The sequence below is a fragment of the Arachis hypogaea genome, chromosome 17, assembly GCF_003086295.3.
Source record: "Arachis hypogaea cultivar Tifrunner chromosome 17, arahy.Tifrunner.gnm2.J5K5, whole genome shotgun sequence".
Classification (NCBI taxonomy): Eukaryota; Viridiplantae; Streptophyta; class Magnoliopsida; order Fabales; family Fabaceae; genus Arachis; species Arachis hypogaea.
In genome coordinates, this window is record NC_092052.1 from 13,445,061 (window position 1) to 13,467,422 (window position 22,362).

At 31.7% G+C, this 22,362-nt stretch overlaps 2 protein-coding genes across 2 annotated transcripts; both read left to right on the forward strand.

Moving 5' to 3' along the window:
* Positions 1-4,998: 4,998 nt before the first annotated feature.
* LOC114925620 (uncharacterized) lies at positions 4,999-5,697 on the forward strand. The gene has a single exon (XM_029294239.1). The coding sequence runs from the start codon at positions 4,999-5,001 to the stop codon at positions 5,695-5,697; it is 699 nt and encodes a 232-aa protein (XP_029150072.1).
* Positions 5,698-18,918: 13,221 nt separating this feature from the next.
* Positions 18,919-22,015, forward strand: LOC112762851 (protein FAR-RED IMPAIRED RESPONSE 1-like). Its single transcript, XM_025808677.1, has 4 exons — positions 18,919-18,995; positions 19,216-19,282; positions 19,854-20,961; positions 21,471-22,015. Exons 1-4 carry the CDS (start codon positions 18,919-18,921, stop codon positions 22,013-22,015), a joined length of 1,797 nt encoding a protein of 598 aa, XP_025664462.1.
* Positions 22,016-22,362: the final 347 nt, after the last annotated feature.

Here is a 22,362-nt window from a genome sequence, read left to right on the forward strand (position 1 = left end):
TTATGTTCTCTTATAGACAATTGTATATGAATTTTATTCATTTAAATGCAATTTATCTAAATAATTTTTTCTATCAAAAGCAACTACGTAAATAATTATTGAATTATGAAAATTTTCAATTTAGATTAGTTGTTGATTCATGAATTTTTCTCAATAAAAAATTATCCAAAAATTATTTCTTTACTTCTACGATTGTACCACAAATTTTTATATATATATTTTTTAAATAATAATATGCTTAAAAATATTTTATGCAAATTTAATTAAAATAAATCGAGATAATACTCAATTTGGTCCCTAAACTTACACGCGAGTCTCAATTTAGTCTCTGAAGTTTCAATTGTCTCTATTTAGTCCCCAAACTTTGTGAACATAACTCATGTTAGTTCTTGAAACAATTTTCAACGTACAAACGTTAACGGAATACTGTCGTGACAGCCGGATGCCACACTAAACTTTATAAAATGATGTCGTTTTGGTTTTGGCACTCAAATAACCTAAAAACATCTTAAATGATGTTTATTAAAATTTTACCTAACAAAATAAGTAACACGATGCCATTTTTGAGCTATTTAAATGTCAAAACCAAAACTGTATCATTTTACAAGTTTTAACGTGACATGTGATAGTCTACAACAGCGCTCTATTAACGTTTTTATACTAAAAATGGTCTCATGGACTAATATGAGGCACATTTATAAATTTCGAGGACTAAATAGAGGCAATTAAAATCTTAAGAGACTAAATTGAAACTCATGTATAAGATCAGGGATCAAATTGAATATTATCTCAAATAAATCATATCTTTACGTGTTTAAGTATAAATGTGGTTCGTCTTTAAAATGTTTAATTAAGATTTTTGACGTTATTCTTTATTGGTAGAGAAAGTTTTTATCTTTTTACTTTATAAGCTTCAATCTCTTGGTGTCAAGTAATATATTTTGGAGAATTCATCCTCTCAATTTTTTTTCAATTATTTGATAAATTATAATCTCTCATCTTACATTCTTTTAATGAGATAAAAAAAATTATAAAAAAAGATATTAAATAATAAAAAAGTATACCTTATTAAATAATTAAAAAAAATTGAAAGAAATTCTTCGTAGTAAATGTGCAAAAAAATCTTTTTGATCGATTATTTATCAGTCTAGTAATTAGAAGCCTTTGACGTATACAGTAGTCATATAATCACAAATTTAAATTTATAAACCCTTTTACTTTTTTAATAAAATTTTTGTATCATGTACTTTAATGTTTACCTTTTTATGACCATGCATTTTTTGTTTTTTATTAACTTCCTTGTTGTCATAATTTATTTTGAGCTGTTATCATTTGCATTTAATCTACTACTTACGAATAATTTTTAGCATTCAAATGTATTTTCACTATTTTGAAATCTTCCCATAATGCATTTTTATTACTAAATACAAAGCTGAGATAATAATAAATGTCAATAATTCAAAAATATAACAAAATAATCAATTAGTTTAACAGCTACCCTTCATATATTTTAAGGGTTTTTTTTTATTATATAACTTTAAGACATATATTAAATTTATAAATTAAAAATTTGTTTATTAAAAATATAAAAAATTTAAATTTTTAATATATTTATTTTGCTTTTATCAAATAAAAATATTTAAAATTTTTTACACCCTAATATATGTTAGTTAAATTTATATTTTAATGGTGACATTATAGGTTTAAACTTTAAAACCTTCTTACACCTACACCTTCTAGAAAGCAATATTAAATAAAGAGTAATTACTCAAATCAGCCCAAGGATTTTAGAATCAAACATTTTAGTCCCTAAGAAAAATTAATACACAGATCAATCCCAAGGTCTTACTCCGGCAGATAAATCAGTCCCCAGTTCATTTTTCGGCAGAATAATTACCCAGATTAGTCCCCAAAGATTTTAAAAACGGACATTTTAGTCTCCAAGAAAAACTAATGTACAAATCAATCCTCAACGTTTCTCTCTATTAGACATAATAGTCCTCCGTCCAAAAATAAAATAATTATTATTATTAATTGCACAATAATATTGTACTATATTTTTTGTATTTTTTGGATAAAAATAATGATAAATTTATTCATTAAATTCTTTTATATATATATATAATATAGTCACTTAATAATAATAATAATAATAATAATAATAATAATAATAATAATAATAATGATAAAATTATTAGAAATTATTTTACAAGAAATTTAAGGTTAATTAAAACATTTGATATTTTTGTATTTAATATAATCAAAAGATGTCCTATGTAAAAAAAAAATATATGTTTGTATTAAAAAATATGTATTAAAAGAAAATATTTTAATTTGTACTTATATTAAATACATATTTTTTAAAATAGTACATCTTTTTATTATATTAAATACAAAAATATCAAATAATTTTAACTTTGAATTTCTTGTAAAATAATCTCTATTATTATTATTATTATTATTATTATTATTATTATTATTATTATTATTGAGTGACTATATATATATATATATATATATATATATATATATATATATATATATCTAATGAATAAATTTATCATTATTTTTATTTAGAAAATATAAAAAATCATGGTATAATATTATTATGTAATTAATAATAATAATAATAATAATAATAATAATAAATAAATAAAATTATTAGAGATTATTTTACAAGAAATTTAAAGTTAAAATCATTTGATATTTTTGTATTTAATATAATCAAAAGATACCTATATAAAAATTTAATGAATAAATTTATCATTATTTTTAGGGTAAAAAACCTAAACAAGCCAAAGGGATATCAAATTTACACAAATAAGCCAAAGCAAAATCTGATTCATCAATCAACCAAAGGACATTTCTATATAGTTCGAACCAAATAGATTCGAACTCACTTTCCAAGTAATTCGAACCAAATAGGTTCGATTTACACGTAAATTAATTCGAACCAGCTTGGTTCGAATTACACAGACCATATTTCGTACTAGCATGGTTCGAATTAGTGAGGAGGAGAGCTGTATATATATGGTGTGAAGGTGAGTTGCTATCATTAGAGTGGGGTTACATGGCTAGTGAGGAGAGTTTCGCTGTGTTGGTTCACCACAGAGGATCCATTAAGAAGAAAACTCGTTCCGGTGTGAAGTTCACTGATAAGGATCCTCTCTGTATTATCGTCATGCCTACGACGAGGTATGAGGACCTTGTTAGCTCTGTACTGCTGAAACTCGGTCTGGAAGGTGTGAAACGGGTTAAGAAGTTTTTTTTATCGATTTCCAATCACGGTGCTCCAGAACACCGTAAAGTACGATTGTTTCACGATCGGGAGTGATGAGGACTTGCAGGTCATGTTTCCTTATTGCCGTCAGTTTCCAGAGGTTAGGACACCAGAACTGTTGGCAAAGTTGGTTGACGCGGTGTCCAGCTCGGGGGTTCGAACCGGAATACCACCACTTTAGCCACGGTAGCCGGTTCTAGCTCCAGACCTGCCGTTGCATCTTCCTCCGTCCCTGCGTACGAGCCACCCGTCCAACCTGTCGCCTCCCCTTCGTTCGTTGTTGATCTCATCGGCAGTGTAGGCGACGAGGTCGGTAAAGGTGGGTATCTGCCGACATCTTTACAGTGTGCTGCACCGGCTGGGGTTGGAGATGGATTCTTGGATGATCCAGAGGACGATGATGTCGAGCTGGATATGATTGTTGATGACAGTGGCGATGATGTTGGAGCAAGTGAGCCTGCTGGGCCGGACGGTGGTTCTAGCTCTGGCACGCAGCAGTACCCTCCATATTTTTCCTCTTTGGACTTGGATGCCATGAGGCAGGAGGGGGTTGCTGGGTAGCCGGCTGGATTTGGCGCTAGAGATGCTGAAGGGTCTGCAGGTCTGACAGAGTTTCAGGTTGGTCAGCGATTTTCGGATAAAGAAGAGGCCCTGTTAAGTGTCAAGACTTACAGCATCCGGCGAGGGGTACAGTACAAGGTCGTGGAGTCTGACAATCGCTGGTATGTGGGCAAGTATTCTGAGTTCGGCAATGGTGCACATGGTTGATTCGGCTCAGTCTCCGACAGCGCAAGGGGATTTGGGAGGTCAAACGTTACAACGGACCGCATACTTGTCTCGCCACCTCCATTTTCAACGACCACAGGAGTTTGAATTACCATGTCATATCGGCATTCATTATGCCAATGGTGAGGGCTGATGCATTTGTCAGTATCAAAGTGCTCATAAATGCCACCGCCGCACACTTTGGGTTTAGGTCGACTTACAGGAGGGTCTGGTTGGCGAAGCAGAAGGCGGTTGCCCTCATCTATGGTGACTGGGATGATTCGTACAACGAGCTCCCAAGGTGGGTGTTAGGAGTGCAGTTAACGATGCCTGGTACTGTTGCAGTGCTAAGGACGAGCCCTGTTCGTGTCGGTGGACAGTTGGACGCGTCTCGAGCTTATTTTCACAGACTATTCTGGACCTTTCCACCATGTATCGAGGCATTCCGTCATTGCAAGTCCCTAGTTAGTATTGACGGCACCCATCTGTATGGCAAGTATGGGGGAACGTTGCTTGTCGCGATTGCACAGGACGGGAACTCCAACATACTCCCTGTTGCATTCGCATTAGTCGAGGGTGAGAATGCTGAGTCGTGGTCCTTCTTTCTCTCCCACCTGCGTGAGCATGTGACACCGCAGCCGGATATGCTGGTTATCTCGGACAGGCATAACGGCATCAAGGCCGCCCTTGAGGCTCCTGATGGAGGCTGGTTACCTCCGTCTGCATACCGGGCATTATGCATTCGACATGTTGCGGCAAATTTCGCCCTCACCTTCAAGGGCAAAGACACAAGGAGGCTACTTGTGAATGCGGCGTACGCTAAGACCGAGGTAGAGTTCCAGTACTGGTTTGATATTCTTAGGACCGAAGACCCGACGATGTGTGGCTGGGCTAATCGGATTGAGTATTCCTTGTAGACACAACATTGTGATGAGGGGCGTAGATTCGGACACATGACGACGAATATATCTGAGTGTGTGAACTCGATCCTCAAGGGTGTCAGAAACCTTCCTGTGTGCTCGCTAGTCAAGGCAACATACGGAAGGTTGGCCGAATTATTTGTTCGCAAAGGGAAGGAGGCTGAGGCGCAGATGGGTACCGGACAACAATTTAGTCAGCACTTGGTGAAGTGTATAGAGGCCAACTTGAAGACGGCTAGGTGCTTCACGGTAACTGTGTACGACAGGGATAACTCCGAGTTCACCGTCGCAGAGACAATTCCGACTGGTTCTTTCTCACTGGGTACCTACAGAGTCTCGCTTGCATCTCACACATGTGACTGCGGATACTTCCAGGCACTTCATTTCCCGTGTCCCCACGCACTGGCATGCTGTGCCTACTCACGGCTTCCATGGGAGCCTTACGTCCACCAGGTGTATCGTCTTAGTTCGGTCTTCAGTGTGTATCAGATGAGTTTCACACCTCCCATTCCGGAGGGTTTCTGGCCACCATATGACGGGCCGACTGTCATCCCTGACCCCAATAAGAGGCGTGCGAGAGAGGGTCGTCCCAGGTCCACTCGGATACGGACCAATATAGACGAGGCAGATCCGAACCGGCCAAAGAGATGTGGGCTTTGTCGGCAGCCCGGCCACACACGTCGGAGTTGCCCACAGCTCGGAGGAGCAGAGCACACACGGGAACATGATTAGGTGTATTGGTGGCTTTGGTACTTTTGTTATTTCAATTTCGCGTTTAGATTCCACTATTATCGGTTTTCTTGCTTGTAGTTGGTGACTGATAGAATTTATTAACGTTAGTGTGATGTACTTTGAATGGGATTTTAGTTAATGAATATGTTCTGTCACCGCAGTTTTAAACGAAATGTATGTCTAATGCACACCGGCAAAAATAACTTTACGAGTTTTATTAAGACATGATGCGGAAACTATGTTCGTAACTTAAATTGCTTGCTGGAACGAATTCTGAGTAATTCGAACCAAGCTGGTTCGAATTACTTTGTAAATATTTCTTCAGTGTAAATCGAACCTATTAGGTTCGAATTATCAAGTTAGGGTTCGAACCAATTTGGTTCGAATTATGTTGCTTTGTTCTATACGTGTAATTCGAACATATTTGGTTCGAATTACTTGGAAAGTGAGTTCGAACCTATTTGGTTCGAACTATATAGAAATGTCCTTTGGTTGATTGATGAATCAGATTTTGTTTTGGCTTATCTGTGTAAAATTGATCTCCCTTTGGCTTGTTTAGGTTTTTTACCCTTATTTTTATCTAGAAAATATAAAAAATTATGGTATAATATTATTATGTAAATAATAATAATAATAATAATAATAATAATAATAATAATAATAATAATAATAATAATCAATAAAATTATTAGAGATTATTTTACAAGAAATTCAAAGTTAAAACCATTTGATATTTTTGTATTTAATATAATCAAAAGATGTACTATTTTTAAAAATATGTTTGCATTAAAAAAAATATGTATTTAATATAAATCCAAATTAAAATATTTTTTAATACATATTTTTTAATACAAACATATATATATTTTTTTTACATAGGACATCTTTTGATTATATTAAATACAAAAATATCAAATGGTTTTAAGTTTGAATTTCTTATAAAATAATTTCTAATAATTTTATTATTATTATTATTATTGAGTGAATATATATATATATATATATATATATATATATATATATATATAAGAATTTAATGAATAAATTTATCATTATTTTTGTCCAAAAATACAAAAAATATAGTACAATATTATTTTGTAATTAATAATAATAATTATTTTATTTTATTTTATTTTTGGACGGAGGACTATTATGTCTAACAGAGAGAAATATTGGGGATTGATTTGTACATTAATTTTTTTTGGGGCTAAAATATCCGTTTTTAGAATCTTTGGGGACTGATTTGAGTAATTACTTTGCCGGGAAATGAACTGGGGACTAATTTGTCTGCCGGAGTAAAACGTTGGAAATTGATCTTTATATTAATTTTTTTTAGGGACTAAAATGTCCAATTCTAAAATCTTGAGGAACTGATTTGGTAATTACTCTTAAATAAATAATAATAAGAGTCGTTCAATTAGTTTCAGTCAACATATTATTAACGTAGACAAGCCATCACACTTTTAGAAATATCAAGTGTTAAATTTTGTTTAATTCTCTTTTTTCAAAAAAAAATTCCATGAATTATCAAGGTCTTTTTTAATGATGATGAAATCATAATTATTTTCTGATTTGTTTTTATTTAAATAATCAATGTTCTTTTTTACTTTATTTATATTAGGTACATGAGTTTTTTTTTTTTTTTTTTTTTTTGTTCAGAGCACCGATCATTGTAGTTCTCGAGTTTCTAAATACTTGAATCCTGTATGAGTTCACAACCTCGGCAATGGCAATAAGTTTTTATCTGCGGAACGGAGAGTAAAATAAATACACAATAGCAGCAAAGACCAAAAAAAAAAAGTATTGCAATTTTTTAAGGTTGATTCAACCATACTTTTTTTTTATATTTTTTATATTTAAGTATATTATTCATCTTATAAATATGTGTTGTGTAAACTCATTTGTAATGAGATATAATAATATAATATAATTTTTTAATATAATTAAAATTATTTTGAGAAATTGATCTTGTTTGTTTTTTATGAATTTTTTAAATTTTTAATAAAAGATAAAAAATAAAAATTAATTTTATATTCAAACTAAGTAATTTAGATGTTTGAAAATTATAATTTTCAAACTTTGGAATAGAACTCAAAATAAAAAAATTGTGACAAGTGAGGTGACGCATTTCGAGAGACGGTGCTATTTACATGAAAAAAATTTGTAGAAAAATTGGGTTAGAGATATGAAATTGTCATTATTCTCCTACTTCAAATTTTCAATGTCTCGAGTTCGTCATTTCTATGGTGGAGGTTATATCTACAAAAATTCCAATGCTTAAGTTAGGTACAAATTTATTTCTATTTTTATTGTCCTATTTTTATTTTTTTTTCTTTCTTACGTAAATTCAGTTTGGATAGGTATATAAGTAATTTTTTTTTTTAACTTATGAAAAATTACAATATTAATATTTGATATAATTTTTAAAACTAGCTTGTGATTTTCTAAAAATCGTTTAAAGTGTTTATGGAAAAGTAAAAAAAAAATATTTTTTTTAATAAAAAACTTTTTATCATTTTCTTTTTAAAATAAGCAATTTTATAAGTAAAAAATCAAACACAAAATAATTTATTTATAAGTTATTTTTTGTTCGCAAATTACCTTAAACGATGGAATCCACATTCCGGCAAGATTGTGAGCTTCATGGTCTCCATCCGATTAAGTGAATGGTGGAGGGTGACCTGCAAAGATACTACTCCGATGCAAAGACAAGTTTCGAGTTCTTGGATTAGAAAGGAACAAATTGAGTTCGAGAATCATTGAACCACTAAAACCAAAATCTGAATTCCTAACACTTTTAATATAAATCTTTATATTTTAAGTTATTTTAAAAAAAAAACTTAATTAAATTATTTATTTAAACTACCCCTTAATTTTTTCAGTTTAATGACCAAGAGATTATTCTATAAATAAGAAATTTTTACTCCACGAAAAAAAGTTCTCTCTTTAAAAATCAATAACAATGGCTGAAATAACACAAATACAATAACCGATATTTAAATGCAAACTAAGTGCATATACTTCACACCATCTCAAGTTCTTGTACGCAAGGCATTACAATTGTAATAAGTGTATAACTAATTTGAGTTATCCAGTAGTCATTTTATTTGTTTTCTTTAAACAAGTTAAGAATTTAAATTATTTTTTATATATGTAATAATTAATTGATAAATAATAATAAATAAAAATTTAATTTATAATAAATTAATTCTTCATTTATCAAATTAGTGAATATCATAAAAAACAAAATTTTTGTTTTTATAAATAATAATTATGTTAAAGTAGTTGTTTACATAAAAATAAATTTATATAAAAATAATAGTTCATATGTAAATAATTAAATATATATTATGTTAAGTAATTTAGTTAAATATATCAAATTATTTAATTAATAGTTCGTAATTATCATTTTTATGTAAAAATTATGAGAGTAGTTATGTTAAATAATTATTATATATATATTGAAATCTCTTTTATTCCAATAAAACATTTCCTTTAAATATTTTTTAAACAATAGTAGTAGGTAGTATTGTAACGGTTAAAAACAAATACATAAAACACATTTAATTAGCTAGGTGTTGGTCAATACCCGACCATCCAAATCTCTTGTGGATGCAGTCATCCATGGTCGTTGCATTTGAATGCACGCCAAATGCACCATATAAATATCACTATTCATAAAAAATTAATTACTAAATTAATTATTATATATTTATATATAAATAAAAATTTTATTAACTATATTTATTAAAAAAATTTATAAATAATTATATATATTATTTTATATATTTTTAATATATTTTTTATTTTAATATTTGTATTTATAATTTAATAACTAATTTTTTTATATATATACGTAATATGTTTATTGTGTATTAATGAATGGAAAACAAATATCCAGCCTTCTTTTAGGTCAATATCCGACCGGCCATATATAGTAAAAAATATATAGTAAAATATATTTTAGACGAAACATTTCTTTGACAAAGAATTTTTAAATAAATTAGAAAAAGGCCCCAAAAACTTTCATTTTGCCAAACTCAAGTGTTTGGAGTAATATATTATCATCATTTTTTTTAGTTAAACGAGTTGCTAGCTATATTATTATTTGTGAGAATAGTTATTCGATATTCTAGCTTGTGAAACTTTTCTTGGAATAATCTAAAATTAAATCAATTTTATTCTTAAAAAAAGGATGAATTTTCTTTATTTTTTTAGTGTAATAACAATTATTTAGATTATATAAAAGTCAATAAAAAAGAATTGTAAAGAAATAAAAACTCACTCTTCTATAATAAAAAAAACTTATATTCATTGTAAGTTCTCAGTAATGGTAGAGTAAGTATAAGAGGTGAGTTGCATAAAAATGTAGCTTAAAAAGTGAGTTAGAAGGAGCTGAGTCAGCAGAAAAGTCTCTAGAAGAAGATGAATCAGTAGAGTTAGTTATAGGAAGTTAAGTTCTGTTATGCAAGTGTAATATGTATGACTTCTGTTATTGAAGTGTGATAAGTGTGATTTGTAGTATTAGAAAACTCTATAAATAAGTTGGTGTATTAAGATAGTGTTAATCTTTGTAATGTTCAGTTAGAAATGCATACACAGTAACAATGCTCTTAGTTCTTTTTCTACTATCTCAGTTTTATCTTCCAACTCTCTTCTCTCTGCACCTGTATCTGATACTGTCATGGTATCAGAGCTCTGTGTCTGAAAGAGTTTGAAAGATCAAGAGTTCGATCTTTGATAAACTTCAAAAGTGAAAAAATAGCATAAGACAAACAAAGAAAAAAAAAAGCCTTTGAAAAAATCAAACAGACCTAAAAGAGACTCTTGTTTGAGGGGGAATGTTAGAGATATAACCATTAAGAACATGAATAAACAAGCTGTCACAAGCACAGAAAATAAACCACAATAACGGCCACTACTAAAACAAAGAACATGAAGCAGAACCTACCTCTTTGTAGGGTTGCTCCTAGCGAAGAATGGAGAGGCGATGATGCGACTTGAACACCCTTACACTTGATTCGACAATGTCTCTCGTCTCGTCAGGTTCTTCTTCGCGCCAAACTTCCAGAGCAACGTCTCTTCCTCTCAACGTGACCTTTCAGTTTTACTAGTAGTGACACACTAAGTCACAGTAACTCAGTAACTAATAACAGCAGTTGCTAATTGGATTTTAGGGCAAAATTAAATTAGGACAAAAATTAAATTGAATGAGGTTAATTTTCAGGTAGGCTAATGAAATTATTAATTACAAATTTCAACTCAAATAAACCTTCTCTTGTCAGCAAAAATCGGTGTCCACATAAGCATCGTAGTCACCGGAGCTATGGTCCAGCAAGCACGAACACACGCTTGGCAAATTTTTAAAACATTTAAGTACCTTTTTGTCAATAACAATAATCAGGTACCAAAATGTCAGCATTTAAATCTTTCAGGTACTGTCCGTCATTTATATATATCATTATTTGGTTATACCTTGAGGCACGTATATATTTTATGAGGCGGTCTTTTAGTTTGGCAGAATTTTTATTTTTTTTAATAAGTAATAAATTTATTTATTTTAAAATATTAATGGAGTATTGCTAAATTTTGATTGTCTAAAAATTTTAAATTGTGTGTACCATTAATTTGGTGTAAAATTAATTGATTATCTTTTTGGGATATAAGGATTATTATGTATATGTCACTTATACGAATATTGATCTATCCAAAGAAAGATCTATATTTGTCTAAGTTATATGTACACATTAATAATATTTGAGTAATAGAAAATAATGTTATTATTTAATTATTACATAAAGAAACTAGTAACAATTTGGATTATTATACCCACCTATTTTATAACGATTTAGTTTTGGAATAAATTGATTGAACATTATGTTGCAAAAGTAGCATTTTTTGTGAAAATTGATTTATTTAAAACATAAGAAATATGGTGATATATAATTCATGCGAATATTGGTCAGCCCAAAGAAAAATTTATATTTGGCCGAATTATATACACATATTGATGGTAAATACATGTTTGGGTAACTAATTAAGAATAAAGTAATGCTTATTATTTATGTGGACAATAATCGACCCAAAAGAAGTTTATTGTTTGGCCAAATAATAAGCATTGTACACTTTTGTTCATTTTCTATTAATTATGCGGTCAATAATCGGCACAAAGGAAGGTTATTGTTTAGCCAGTTAATAGAAAATATATACGGTAATAAATAGGTTGCGAAGTTTAAGTTTCCATGTGCGCATTAAGTCGGTGCAAAGAAAGGGTTAATGTGTGACATGAATTTTGACAATATTGATTACTGCAATGAGAGTATCACTTAGTTAATTTTCTATCCAAAAATTAAAAATTAATGTTGTTCTAGATATCTCAATATAGATTTTTTTCCATTATTTAACTAATGTTTACTGCATGTTCTTTTTGTTCTAATCCAGAAACTATGGCTTCAGCTACCAATGTTTTTGCACAAATTAACAGTATTCTTATGCTGAATGGTTCAAACTTTGTGATCTGGAAGGATACTGTGGAGATTGTCCTTAGTTGTATGGATCTGGATATAGCTCTTTGAGAGGAGAAACCCACTTCCACTCCAAAAAATCTCAATGAGGTTAAAATAGAGAAGTGAGAGAGATCCAATCGAATGAGCATTATGATCATGAAACGCTCAATTCCTGAGGAATTTCGGGGCTCAATTACTGAGGATAAAGATGCCAAACAGTTCCTGAAAGATGTTGAAAAATTCTTTGCTAATAATGAAAAGGCGGAGACAAGTAGCCTTTTGAGCAAACTTGTTTCCATGAGGTATAAAGGTAAAGGGAATATAAAGGAGTACATTATGGAAATGTCTCATCTTCAAAATTGAAAGCACTAAAGTTAGAGTTGTCTGAAGACTTACTCGTGCATTTCATTTTGATCTCCCTTCCTGCACACTTTGGGCAATTCAAAGTGAGTTATAATACTCTGAAGGACACTTGGTCCTTAAATGAGCTTATATCTCACTGTGTGCAAGAAGAAGAGAGGTTACAACAAGATAAGACTGAAAGTGCTCACATGACTTCATCTTCTCAGTATAAAAGAAAGTGTGATACTACTACAGATGTGCATTCTCAGCAGAAAAAGACTAAGAAATAGGATCAAGTTTCAACATGTTTCTTCTGTAAGAAAATGGGACATATGAAGAAAGATTATACCAAATATGCCACTTGGCGTGTAAAAAAGGGTATAATTCTTATTTTGATTTGTTCTAAGACTAGTTTAAGTTATGCACCTGGTGGGTAGATTCTGCTGCTACTACTCATGTAAGTGTTACTATGCAGGGTTGCCTATGGAGCCGACCGCCAAGTGATGCTGAAAGATACATCTATGTGACAGACGACAATATAGTTGCAGTCGAAACTATAGGAACCTTTAGATTATGTTCTACGAGTGGATTTTACTTGGATTTATTAGAGACATTTTATGTACTGTCATTTAGACGAAATTTGATTTCTGTTTTTCGTTTGAACAAATCAGGTTATTTTTGTTCGTTCGAAAACAATAAAGTCAGTCTCTTTTATAATTCGAATAATACCTCGTATAGAATGTATTTAGCTTTAGAAACTAAAATATTTTTTTAAAATTAAGATTATCTAATATGAATTAGAAATTTGGTTTTCAAAAATTTAATTGCAATATTTTTTTTCACCAAAAAAATTCTTCTTTTTTTTTTTGTCATTACACTATCCACACTTTGAGGTTTTCTAAACCTCATCCCAGTCTCAGCTAGGATTTAAATTTGGTGCAGCTTGATTAAGGGGCAATGTCATTATCAATAATCATTTGGTTTAGGGCCTCTGCTGCAGAAATTCTCCTTATAATTTATACTATTTCTGACCAAAAAAAAAAATAATTTATACTATTTGGGGGCTTTTCTTGTCAATGGGCTTATCTATTCTCAATTTATGACAAAATCTTAAATGTTTCAGCTGAAGTTTTATGCAAGGCCCAGTTAACTGCACATTAGGAATTGAGGTGACAAAAAGAATACTCTTCATCAAAGGAAAGTACGTCTTTAACACCAATAAAAGAAGTACATCTAACCAACTTGGATTGGTCGAGTGGTCAGCTCACTCGTCTGCTTAAGTAAGTGTTGGGAGTTTGAATCCCACCTTGTGCATGCAGCAACCCATTGGCCAATGACAGATCCTTAAATGAAACTCAGATCCGCGACGGTTTAGTCATTGACCTGTCGGGTTGGAGAATACCGTAGACAATAAAAAAAAAAGTACATCTTTTTTAAAATTAAAATTAAATATGACACTTCTAGTCCAAAATAATAGTAAAATAAATATCACACTTCGAATAAATTACTTAAACTTACTTCACTCTACAGATATAACCCAAAGAGAATCTAATTCCTCTTTAAGTTCAATTGCCGTATTGTCTCATTTATTATTATGAAGAATAAGAAAACCAACTAACCAAGTATGTTTTCTTTTTCCTTTTCTTTTGTGGAGGAGAAAGTCTGAAAAATGAGTTTGTTGTCTACATTTCTGTTGACTAGAAATTGTTTGTCGCCTAAACATTTTCACTCGATCAATAGCAATTTCTTACGCATATATATAAGACTTATATATATAAGGGTATTTTAGAAAATAAAAAATGTGTACAAATCTCTTTCAAAATCTTCGCTATATAGGATAAATTATATAGTAAATAATAATAATATAATAGAAGTAGATATAGTAGAAGAAATATTACTTTGACAAATAATTTTTAAATAAATTAGAAAGGGACTCCAAAAATTTATATTTTGCCAAACTCAAGTGATATATCTATTATCATAAATAATTTTTTTTAGCTAAATGAGTTGCATATTATTCTTTGTGAGAGTATTTATTTGATATTCTTGCATTGCGGCACTCTTCTTGAAATAATAAAAAGTGAGATCAAATTTAGGCTCAGTTTGGGTAACTAACTTAATTAAGCTCCTTTTGATAAAATAACTTAAATAATAAATGACTCTGTTAAAAGTAACTTATAAATAAGTTATTTTGTGTTTGGATTTTTATCTCTAAAAGTGCTTATTTTAAAGAAATGTAATGAAAAGTAGAAGTATTATGAGAGAAGTCATTTTTTTTAACTTCTCTATAAGCTCCAAAATAGCTTCTTAAAAAGTTGCAATTTGGTTTTGAAAATTGCACTCGACATTAATGCTACTACTTTTCATAAGTCAAAAGTTAAAAAAAGCTACTTCTAGAGTTTTCCAAACAGACCCTTATTCCTATAAAGAATGACTTCTCTGCTTCTTTAATTATACGAGGAATGTTAGGGTCAGTAATTTTGGTATTTTGTAACCATTAATTAACCATGAATAATATTTTTAATGGTGTAAGATTATATCTAATGGTAGAAGATCACTCACTTTTGTTTTGATGGTTAAATACTGGCCAGAAAATACAAAAATTACTGACTTCCTAGACTTTTTCTTTTTTTAATGTAATAATAATTATCATAAAAATTATATATAAATAAATAAAGTTGCAAAGAAATAACAACTCACCCTTCTATATAATCAAGAAATTAATTATATTCACTAATAATTATTAGAATCTTATAATTAGGCTAATGGGTAATGTTCAATATATCTTTTTTATTTTTTTATTAGAAAAAATAAAGAAAAGAAAAAACACAGCTAAGCAGAAACTAAACACCATCTCCATTATCGTACCGTCAACCTTGTTCAGTGTTTGACTGTTTTTAACTTTTTATTCACAGCCAGCTTGATCGTGCGTGTCGCTCACATTGTCTTATTATTTGACGGCCTTTAATTTAAGAAAAACCCACTTCATTCGGTTAACGAATAAAATTATTTATTGAAATCAAGAATATATATATTGTTTAGTTAGTATAATAATAATAATAATAATAATAATAATAATAATAATAATAATAATAATAATAATAAAAGAATTATTAATTAGAATGAAAGTTTGTCAATGAGTTATAACTTAAATGACATAGTCTCTTTATACTCATTTAAGAGGTTGTGAGTTTTAATTTTCTTATTAGAAAAAAAAATAGAATGAAAGTTTCTGGTTATCGCTCAAATGACCATAATAAAAAGATGAAACGTATAATTCCTCTTTTTAATACCGAAAATGGGAAGTATGAAAAAAAAAAGAATAAAGTATATTTTTTATTTTTAAAGTTTGTTAAAAATTTTAAAAATATTTTTAAGTTTTATTTTATTTTAGTTTTATCCTAAAAATTTTTAATTTGCATCATGATGACTCTTAACAGCTAAATTTTTGGAAAGTATAAAACTAATCCAACAACAATATATGATAACTATGTTTGATTTGCTTATGTTAAATGTTATTTTTGCGAAATTATTGCTGAATTTGTCCTAAATTTTTTGAAAAATTAACTGTCAAGGATATATTTGATGCAAATCGAAAATTTTTAAAACAAAATTGAAACAAAATAAAATTTAGATATTTTTAAAATTTTTTACAAATGTTAGATATAAAAAATATACTTTATCCAAATAAAAATAATTGATAAGGTGCACTTATATATATATATATATAATATTTCTCAATTCAACAGGACAAGAACTAAGTTATTATTAATCTAAATTCTATTTAAAAATTTATCACTAATTGTTCTTGCGCGAATAACCTGGACGTGACTTCGGCTATGAGAATCGATGCCGAGCTTTAGCCTTCAACGCCAAGCTATAAGCTAGGATGATCCGAGCTCTTTGTCCAGGGAGATGTCACGTCACGGAGAGTATGAACAAAGGGGGAGTGTACTTGCAAAAGACACTCCGATGCTTAAGTTAGTACTGAAAATTCAGTGTATTCGTTAAGGATAAGATGCCATACCTTTATAGGTGGAGTATAATAGGTCGGTTACATTATTGTTGATCATCTGAATTGAAGAGCAGTTATTAGGTTTTAATAAGTAGTAATGTCTGGTCGGTCGTTTTTATTCTCGGGTGTAACGTATGCGTGAATTGCCGAGTTATGGTGCATAAATTCGAGTTATGACATCAGATTTGTAACAGCCATATCATAGCCCCTAAGCTTGGCTTGAGAATATGTTTAATGAAGCAGGTTGAGCTTTTAATGAATCATAAATCGGCCATTAAATGGGTGCATAACTCGGCAAATGACTTGGCCTTGGAGCCCCTAGTTCAAGTTGCTTCATTAAGCAGTTATTTAATTAATATAAGTAGGAGAGAGAAACTAAATTTAATGCTCATTAATGACGTGCGTGTTCCCAATGCACATTATTTCTTCTTAGGTCACTGAAGTGATGGGTTAGTGGATTTCAAAAACAGGTTTAAAGTTTTAATTAAAAACTTTGGAATCCAAAGGGGTGGCACAAAGTTTTGTAGATATGAGAGGCATTTGAAGGATCACGAGCAAAAGAGGAATGCTTTTGTCTTCCTTGTAGCTTGTGCAACCACTGTCTGTAATTTCTGTATTTCATCTTCCTTAGCTTGCTTTCTGATGGGGTTTGAGAGGAAGAAAAAGGGAAAAATTGATTGGTCTTATGATTGGGTAAATGAGGACGTGAGGAAGCATCCGTCTTTGTTTCTGGATGAGGATGCTGTGAAAGAGATAGATAAGAGTAAGATTGTGAGGGGTGGTTCTGGGGTTCGGTTAGAGTTACTTCCATGTTCTGACAGTGACCGAGTATTTCAAAGGGGGGAGGACTTTGAGTATTTTTACATGTATAGTTGTGTATTGGAGGAGTTGAGGGTAAAACTCCCTTTTACAGATTTTCAATGTTAGGTTCTTAAGCAGTTAAACTGTGCACCATCTCAACTTCACCCTAATGGCTGGGCATTTTTTCGTGGTTTTGAGATTCTGATGGAGTTCTTGGAAGAGATAGCTTCAGTGGAGTTATTTTTCTCCCTGTTTCAAGCTAAAGGTGTTTGGAAAGGTGGTTAGGTGAATTTGAATAGTTCATCGAGGTTTGCTATCTTTAAACTGTATAACTCGTCCTTTAAAAATTTTAAGGAAATGTATGTGAAGGTTAGTAATGCAGAGGGATATTTTCCTTTTTATGTGGACGAGCATTTGGGGGAAAAGTTTTCCCTTTGGTGGTGCTCGGAGCCTCAAAATATTCTCGGCCCTGAAACTATAAGTGGAAGGGATGAACGTATAATCGAGTATTTAGTTGAGGGTGTTGATAGGAAGGAGTTGATTTCTGTTTTTGATCTACTACAGTGGGACGAGAATATGCAGGCAGTGATAGATTACTTAGGTGAGTTATTTTTTAAACATTGTTGTTTTGAATGAAACTAAAATATAGTGGTAACTGTTTGATCTTGTTACTGTCAGGTGAAAAATATCCTAGGATTTCCGCGGCGACCCTTAGAGCTCGGGTAAAGAGTAAAAACTTGGATAAGGAGGGGTCGACGTCAAAGGTCGAGAAAATTGTTGGTGCTGGCGAGTTGAATCAGCCCAAGCCGAGAAGAGTAAAAGTGATTTTGAAGAAAAGGAAACATGATGTGGTGGATTTATCTGAGGGATCTGAGGATGTTAGGGATGAGGTCCCCATGGAGAAAATTCAAGGGTTTTTTGAAAACCAGAAGAAATTGTATGACGTTGCCGATCAGAGTGATGGCTCATATATGTGGGGGAAGGATTTTCCCTATATGGTTGTTGCCGACGAAGTTTTCCAGACATTGGCGGATGTGACTCTGGTGGAAGAAGTTGGTGACGTTGCTATTGATCAATATATGCAGGTATTGTATTGTTGTTTGTTTGTGGGTTTTTTATTTTATTTTTTTATAGATAGATATAGATTTTATTTGTTTTTGTTTTTTGTTGAAGGTGATTGGTCTTCGACTTGCCAGTTTGGGGCGTAGCCAGGAAAAGAAACATCGTAAAGTGGCCGAGCAAAAACAAGATCCAAAATTAAAGGAGGAGCTGGAGTTAAAAAATAATAGGGTTACCGAATTGGAAACTAGGCTGTCTGAGGTTGAGAAAGAGCTAAAGCTGACCAAGGAGAATTATACGAAGGAGGTGGAGGATGTGAAGAAGAAGGAAGCTGGCCTTTCCAATATGAGTGTTCGGGTAATTGAGGCGACTACAAAGTTGAAAGAGGTGGAGAAACAGAAGGGAGCAGATATCCTTGATTCTTTTGTTAAAGGATTTGAACGTGCTTCTCTTCAGGCCAAGTTCCTGGCTCCTGAGGTCGATTTCTCCTAGATGTATATGGGGAAGATCACCCGAGATGGATTTTTGGTGGACAATGATGGAGATGCCGAAGAGGAGGATGAAAATGTTGAACAGTAATGTTTGGTAGTATTTGTACATTTGCTTTGATCGTACTATGTTTTCGTTTGAGATATGTAATGGTAGTTGTTGGTAAACTGATTTGCTCCTATGTGAGCTGCTGACTGTTGTTGCCTATGCTTTTTTGAAAAAGAAAAGGCAATATATTTGATTATAGTTAGGTAATATTGCGTTTGAGCATGTATGGATTATTTGTTAGCAGTTATTTTGGATCAGTTGTGTGAATTGTACAACTGTGATGTTTGCTTGGTTAGTCATCTCTACAGAGATGTTGTTTGAATCTGTAGGTTTGGAACCTAAGTTGATTTTGTAGGAGGGATTAATAATCCATAGGTTTGTGAATTTTGATAAGGATAAATAATGATTTTGCTGTTTTGCAAAAGTTGCAAGTAATGCAGATAGTAGATGTATTTGTATAATGTTGATTGACCTGAGTCATTAGTTGTTTGATGGTTATATCTGATAAAGATATAATTTACAGGATGGGAGTGTCTAGTATAGATCGGAAATTTTGTTTGATATAGATGGCTAGTTGTTTATCCAATTTGTTTAATTATAGATCAGCAATTGGTTTATCTGATTTGTTTGATTTCGGATATAGTTCGGCAGAGTAATCATTTTGAATTCGGAAAGAAATTAAATATGCTCAAAGGAGGATAGAGTGAAAATATAAGATGCTCTATGTATTTATGGACCTTTGGTTACAAAGGTGTAGGTAGGCAAGCCTCGTTAAAACCTCTCCGAGCAAAACCCTTGTGGAAAAAATCTCGTGAGTAGGAAAAAGAGTACTCGCCTGTCCCTGTCTTTTAACTGTAATACAACTTTAAATATGATGTATGCTAACTTTTTTACAGGATGTGCCCAAGGTTGGCATGTGTTTTGGAACCATTGAAGATGCAAATCAATTTTATCAGAATTATGCCAAGCGCGTTGGTTTTGTTACTAAGATAAGGTTTACCCGAAGAGTTGGTAAAGATAAGGTTCCTAAGAATCAAATGATCACTTGCAATAGGGAGGGGAAACGCAAGTCTAGAGTTTCACCAATAGAAAAGACCAACCCTAGAACCAACTACAATTGCCCCGCAAGGATTTCTATTAGGTTGAATAAGGAGGGTCTTTGGATTATATTGAAGGTGTGTTTGGATCATTCACATCCTTGTGATCCAGAGATGGCAAAACTGTTGACACATAATAGAGAGATGACTATGCACATGTGTCGAGTCATTGAGAGGAATGATGAAGCAGGTGTGAGACCAAGCAAAACATATCAAGTATTGGTGGGTGAAGCGGGGGGTTTTTCTAAGATAAACTTAATGGAAAAAGATGTTAGGAACTATCTCAGCAGAAAGGTACGCAATGTTACGGAAGAAATGGATGCTAGGAAGATGTTGAAGTATTTTACACGGATGAAGGATATGAACTTTGATTTTTATTTTGATGTTGAACTTGATCAAAACAAGCGTCTCAAAACTATATTTTGGGCTGATGCTCGAAGTAGAGCAGCATATGAGTACTTTGGTGATGTAGCTTCGTTTGATACTACTTATAAAACCAATCGTTACGATATGCCATTTGGTTCCTTTGTGGGGGTTAATCACCATGGTAACTCAGTGCTTCTTGGGTGTAGTTTGTTGACTAAGGAAAATTCAGGCTCGTTTACTTGGTTATTTAATGCTTGGCTTACATGTATGCATGGAAAGGCTCCTAAAGGCATTATAACAGACCAATGCCTCGGAATACGAGCTGGAATTGAGAATATGATGCCAGAGACACGTCATAGGTTATGCATTTGGCACATTACGAAAAAGATTCCAGAAAAATTCAAAAGACACAAGAGATATGAAGAGTTACAAAGTGATTTAAATAATATTGTTTGGGAGTCCATTTCAGAAGATGATTTTCAAAATCAATGGAAAGATTTTCTGATTGAATATGGTCTAGAAGATAACAAGTGGCTATCAGGTACTTCTCTAAACATGAATTTTTATATTTTGCACATAGGAATTAGCATATTGGTATTTAAAAAGTATCAAGTGGCAATCATATTCTATTTGCTAGAATTCTAACACGTGTTTGAATATGCCTCTAGTACAATCTTCTTATTCTAATATTTTTTAAGCTTCATTGCATTATTGACATGTTTATGACAACATTTGCATCCACTTTTGTTAAGTTTGCTCACAAATTTTTTTTATGTATATTTGTTTACTATGATACATAGATATCTATGAAGAAAGACATTGTTGGGTTCCAATTTTTTTTTGACAACTTTTTTTGGGCTGGTATGAGATCCACACAACGAAGTGAGAGCATGCATTCATATTTTGACAAATTTATAAATAACAAGAGCTTGTTGATTCAATTTATCAAACAATATGATAATTGCCTTGGATAGAAAGAGCAACAAGAAAGGGAGGCTGATGTTGAAGACTATAAATCAATAATACCTTGTGCCACTAATTCCTTAATAGAGAAGCAATTTCAAGGTGCCTATACTAATGCAAAGTTTAAGGAAGTACAAAAACAATTTAGAAAGAAAGCAAATTGTATTTTGCACCTTATGAAAGCAGTTTCTACATCTAAAGTCTATTCTATTTTGGAGGATGTATCTACTTCTAAAGAGAGGGTTTATGAAGTTAACTACAATGCGGAAACGAAGGATATTACATGCATGTGTCAAATGTTTGAATCAAGAGGCATATTATGCCGTCATAGCTTGGTTGTCCTAGGGCATGAACGCGTGAGAGAAATTCCAAGAAGATACATTTTGGACTGCTGGAGCAAACTTGTGAAGCAAAGACATAGTGATATTAAGAGCAGCCATGATCCAAGTTTGTTGAATCCAAAAACAGAGAGGTTTGATGATTTATGCTCCCATTCGAACAGTGTTGCTCAATTTGCATCCCAAACAAAGGAAACAAGTGATATCTTACATCGTTATCTTGATATGGCTATGGCGGAGTGTCAAAATCATGTTGCTAACTCATCATCTAATGCCAATGAGTTAGATAATTGATGAGCGGATAATTTATACGCTTTTTGGCACTGTTTTTAGTATGTTTTTAGTATATTTTAGTTAGTTTTTATTATATTTTTATTAGTTTTTATTTAAAATTCACTTTTCTGGACTTTACAATGAGTTTGTGTATTTTTCTATGATTTCAGGTATTTTCTGGCTGAAATTGAGGGACCTGAGCAAAAATCTGATTCAGAGGCTGAAAAAGGACTGCAGATGCTGTTGGATTCTGATCTCCCTGCACTCGAAGTGAATTTTCTGGAGCTACAGAAGCCCAATTGGCGTGCTCTCAATTGTGTTGGAAAGTCTACATCCTGGGATTTCCAGAAATATATAATAGTCCATAC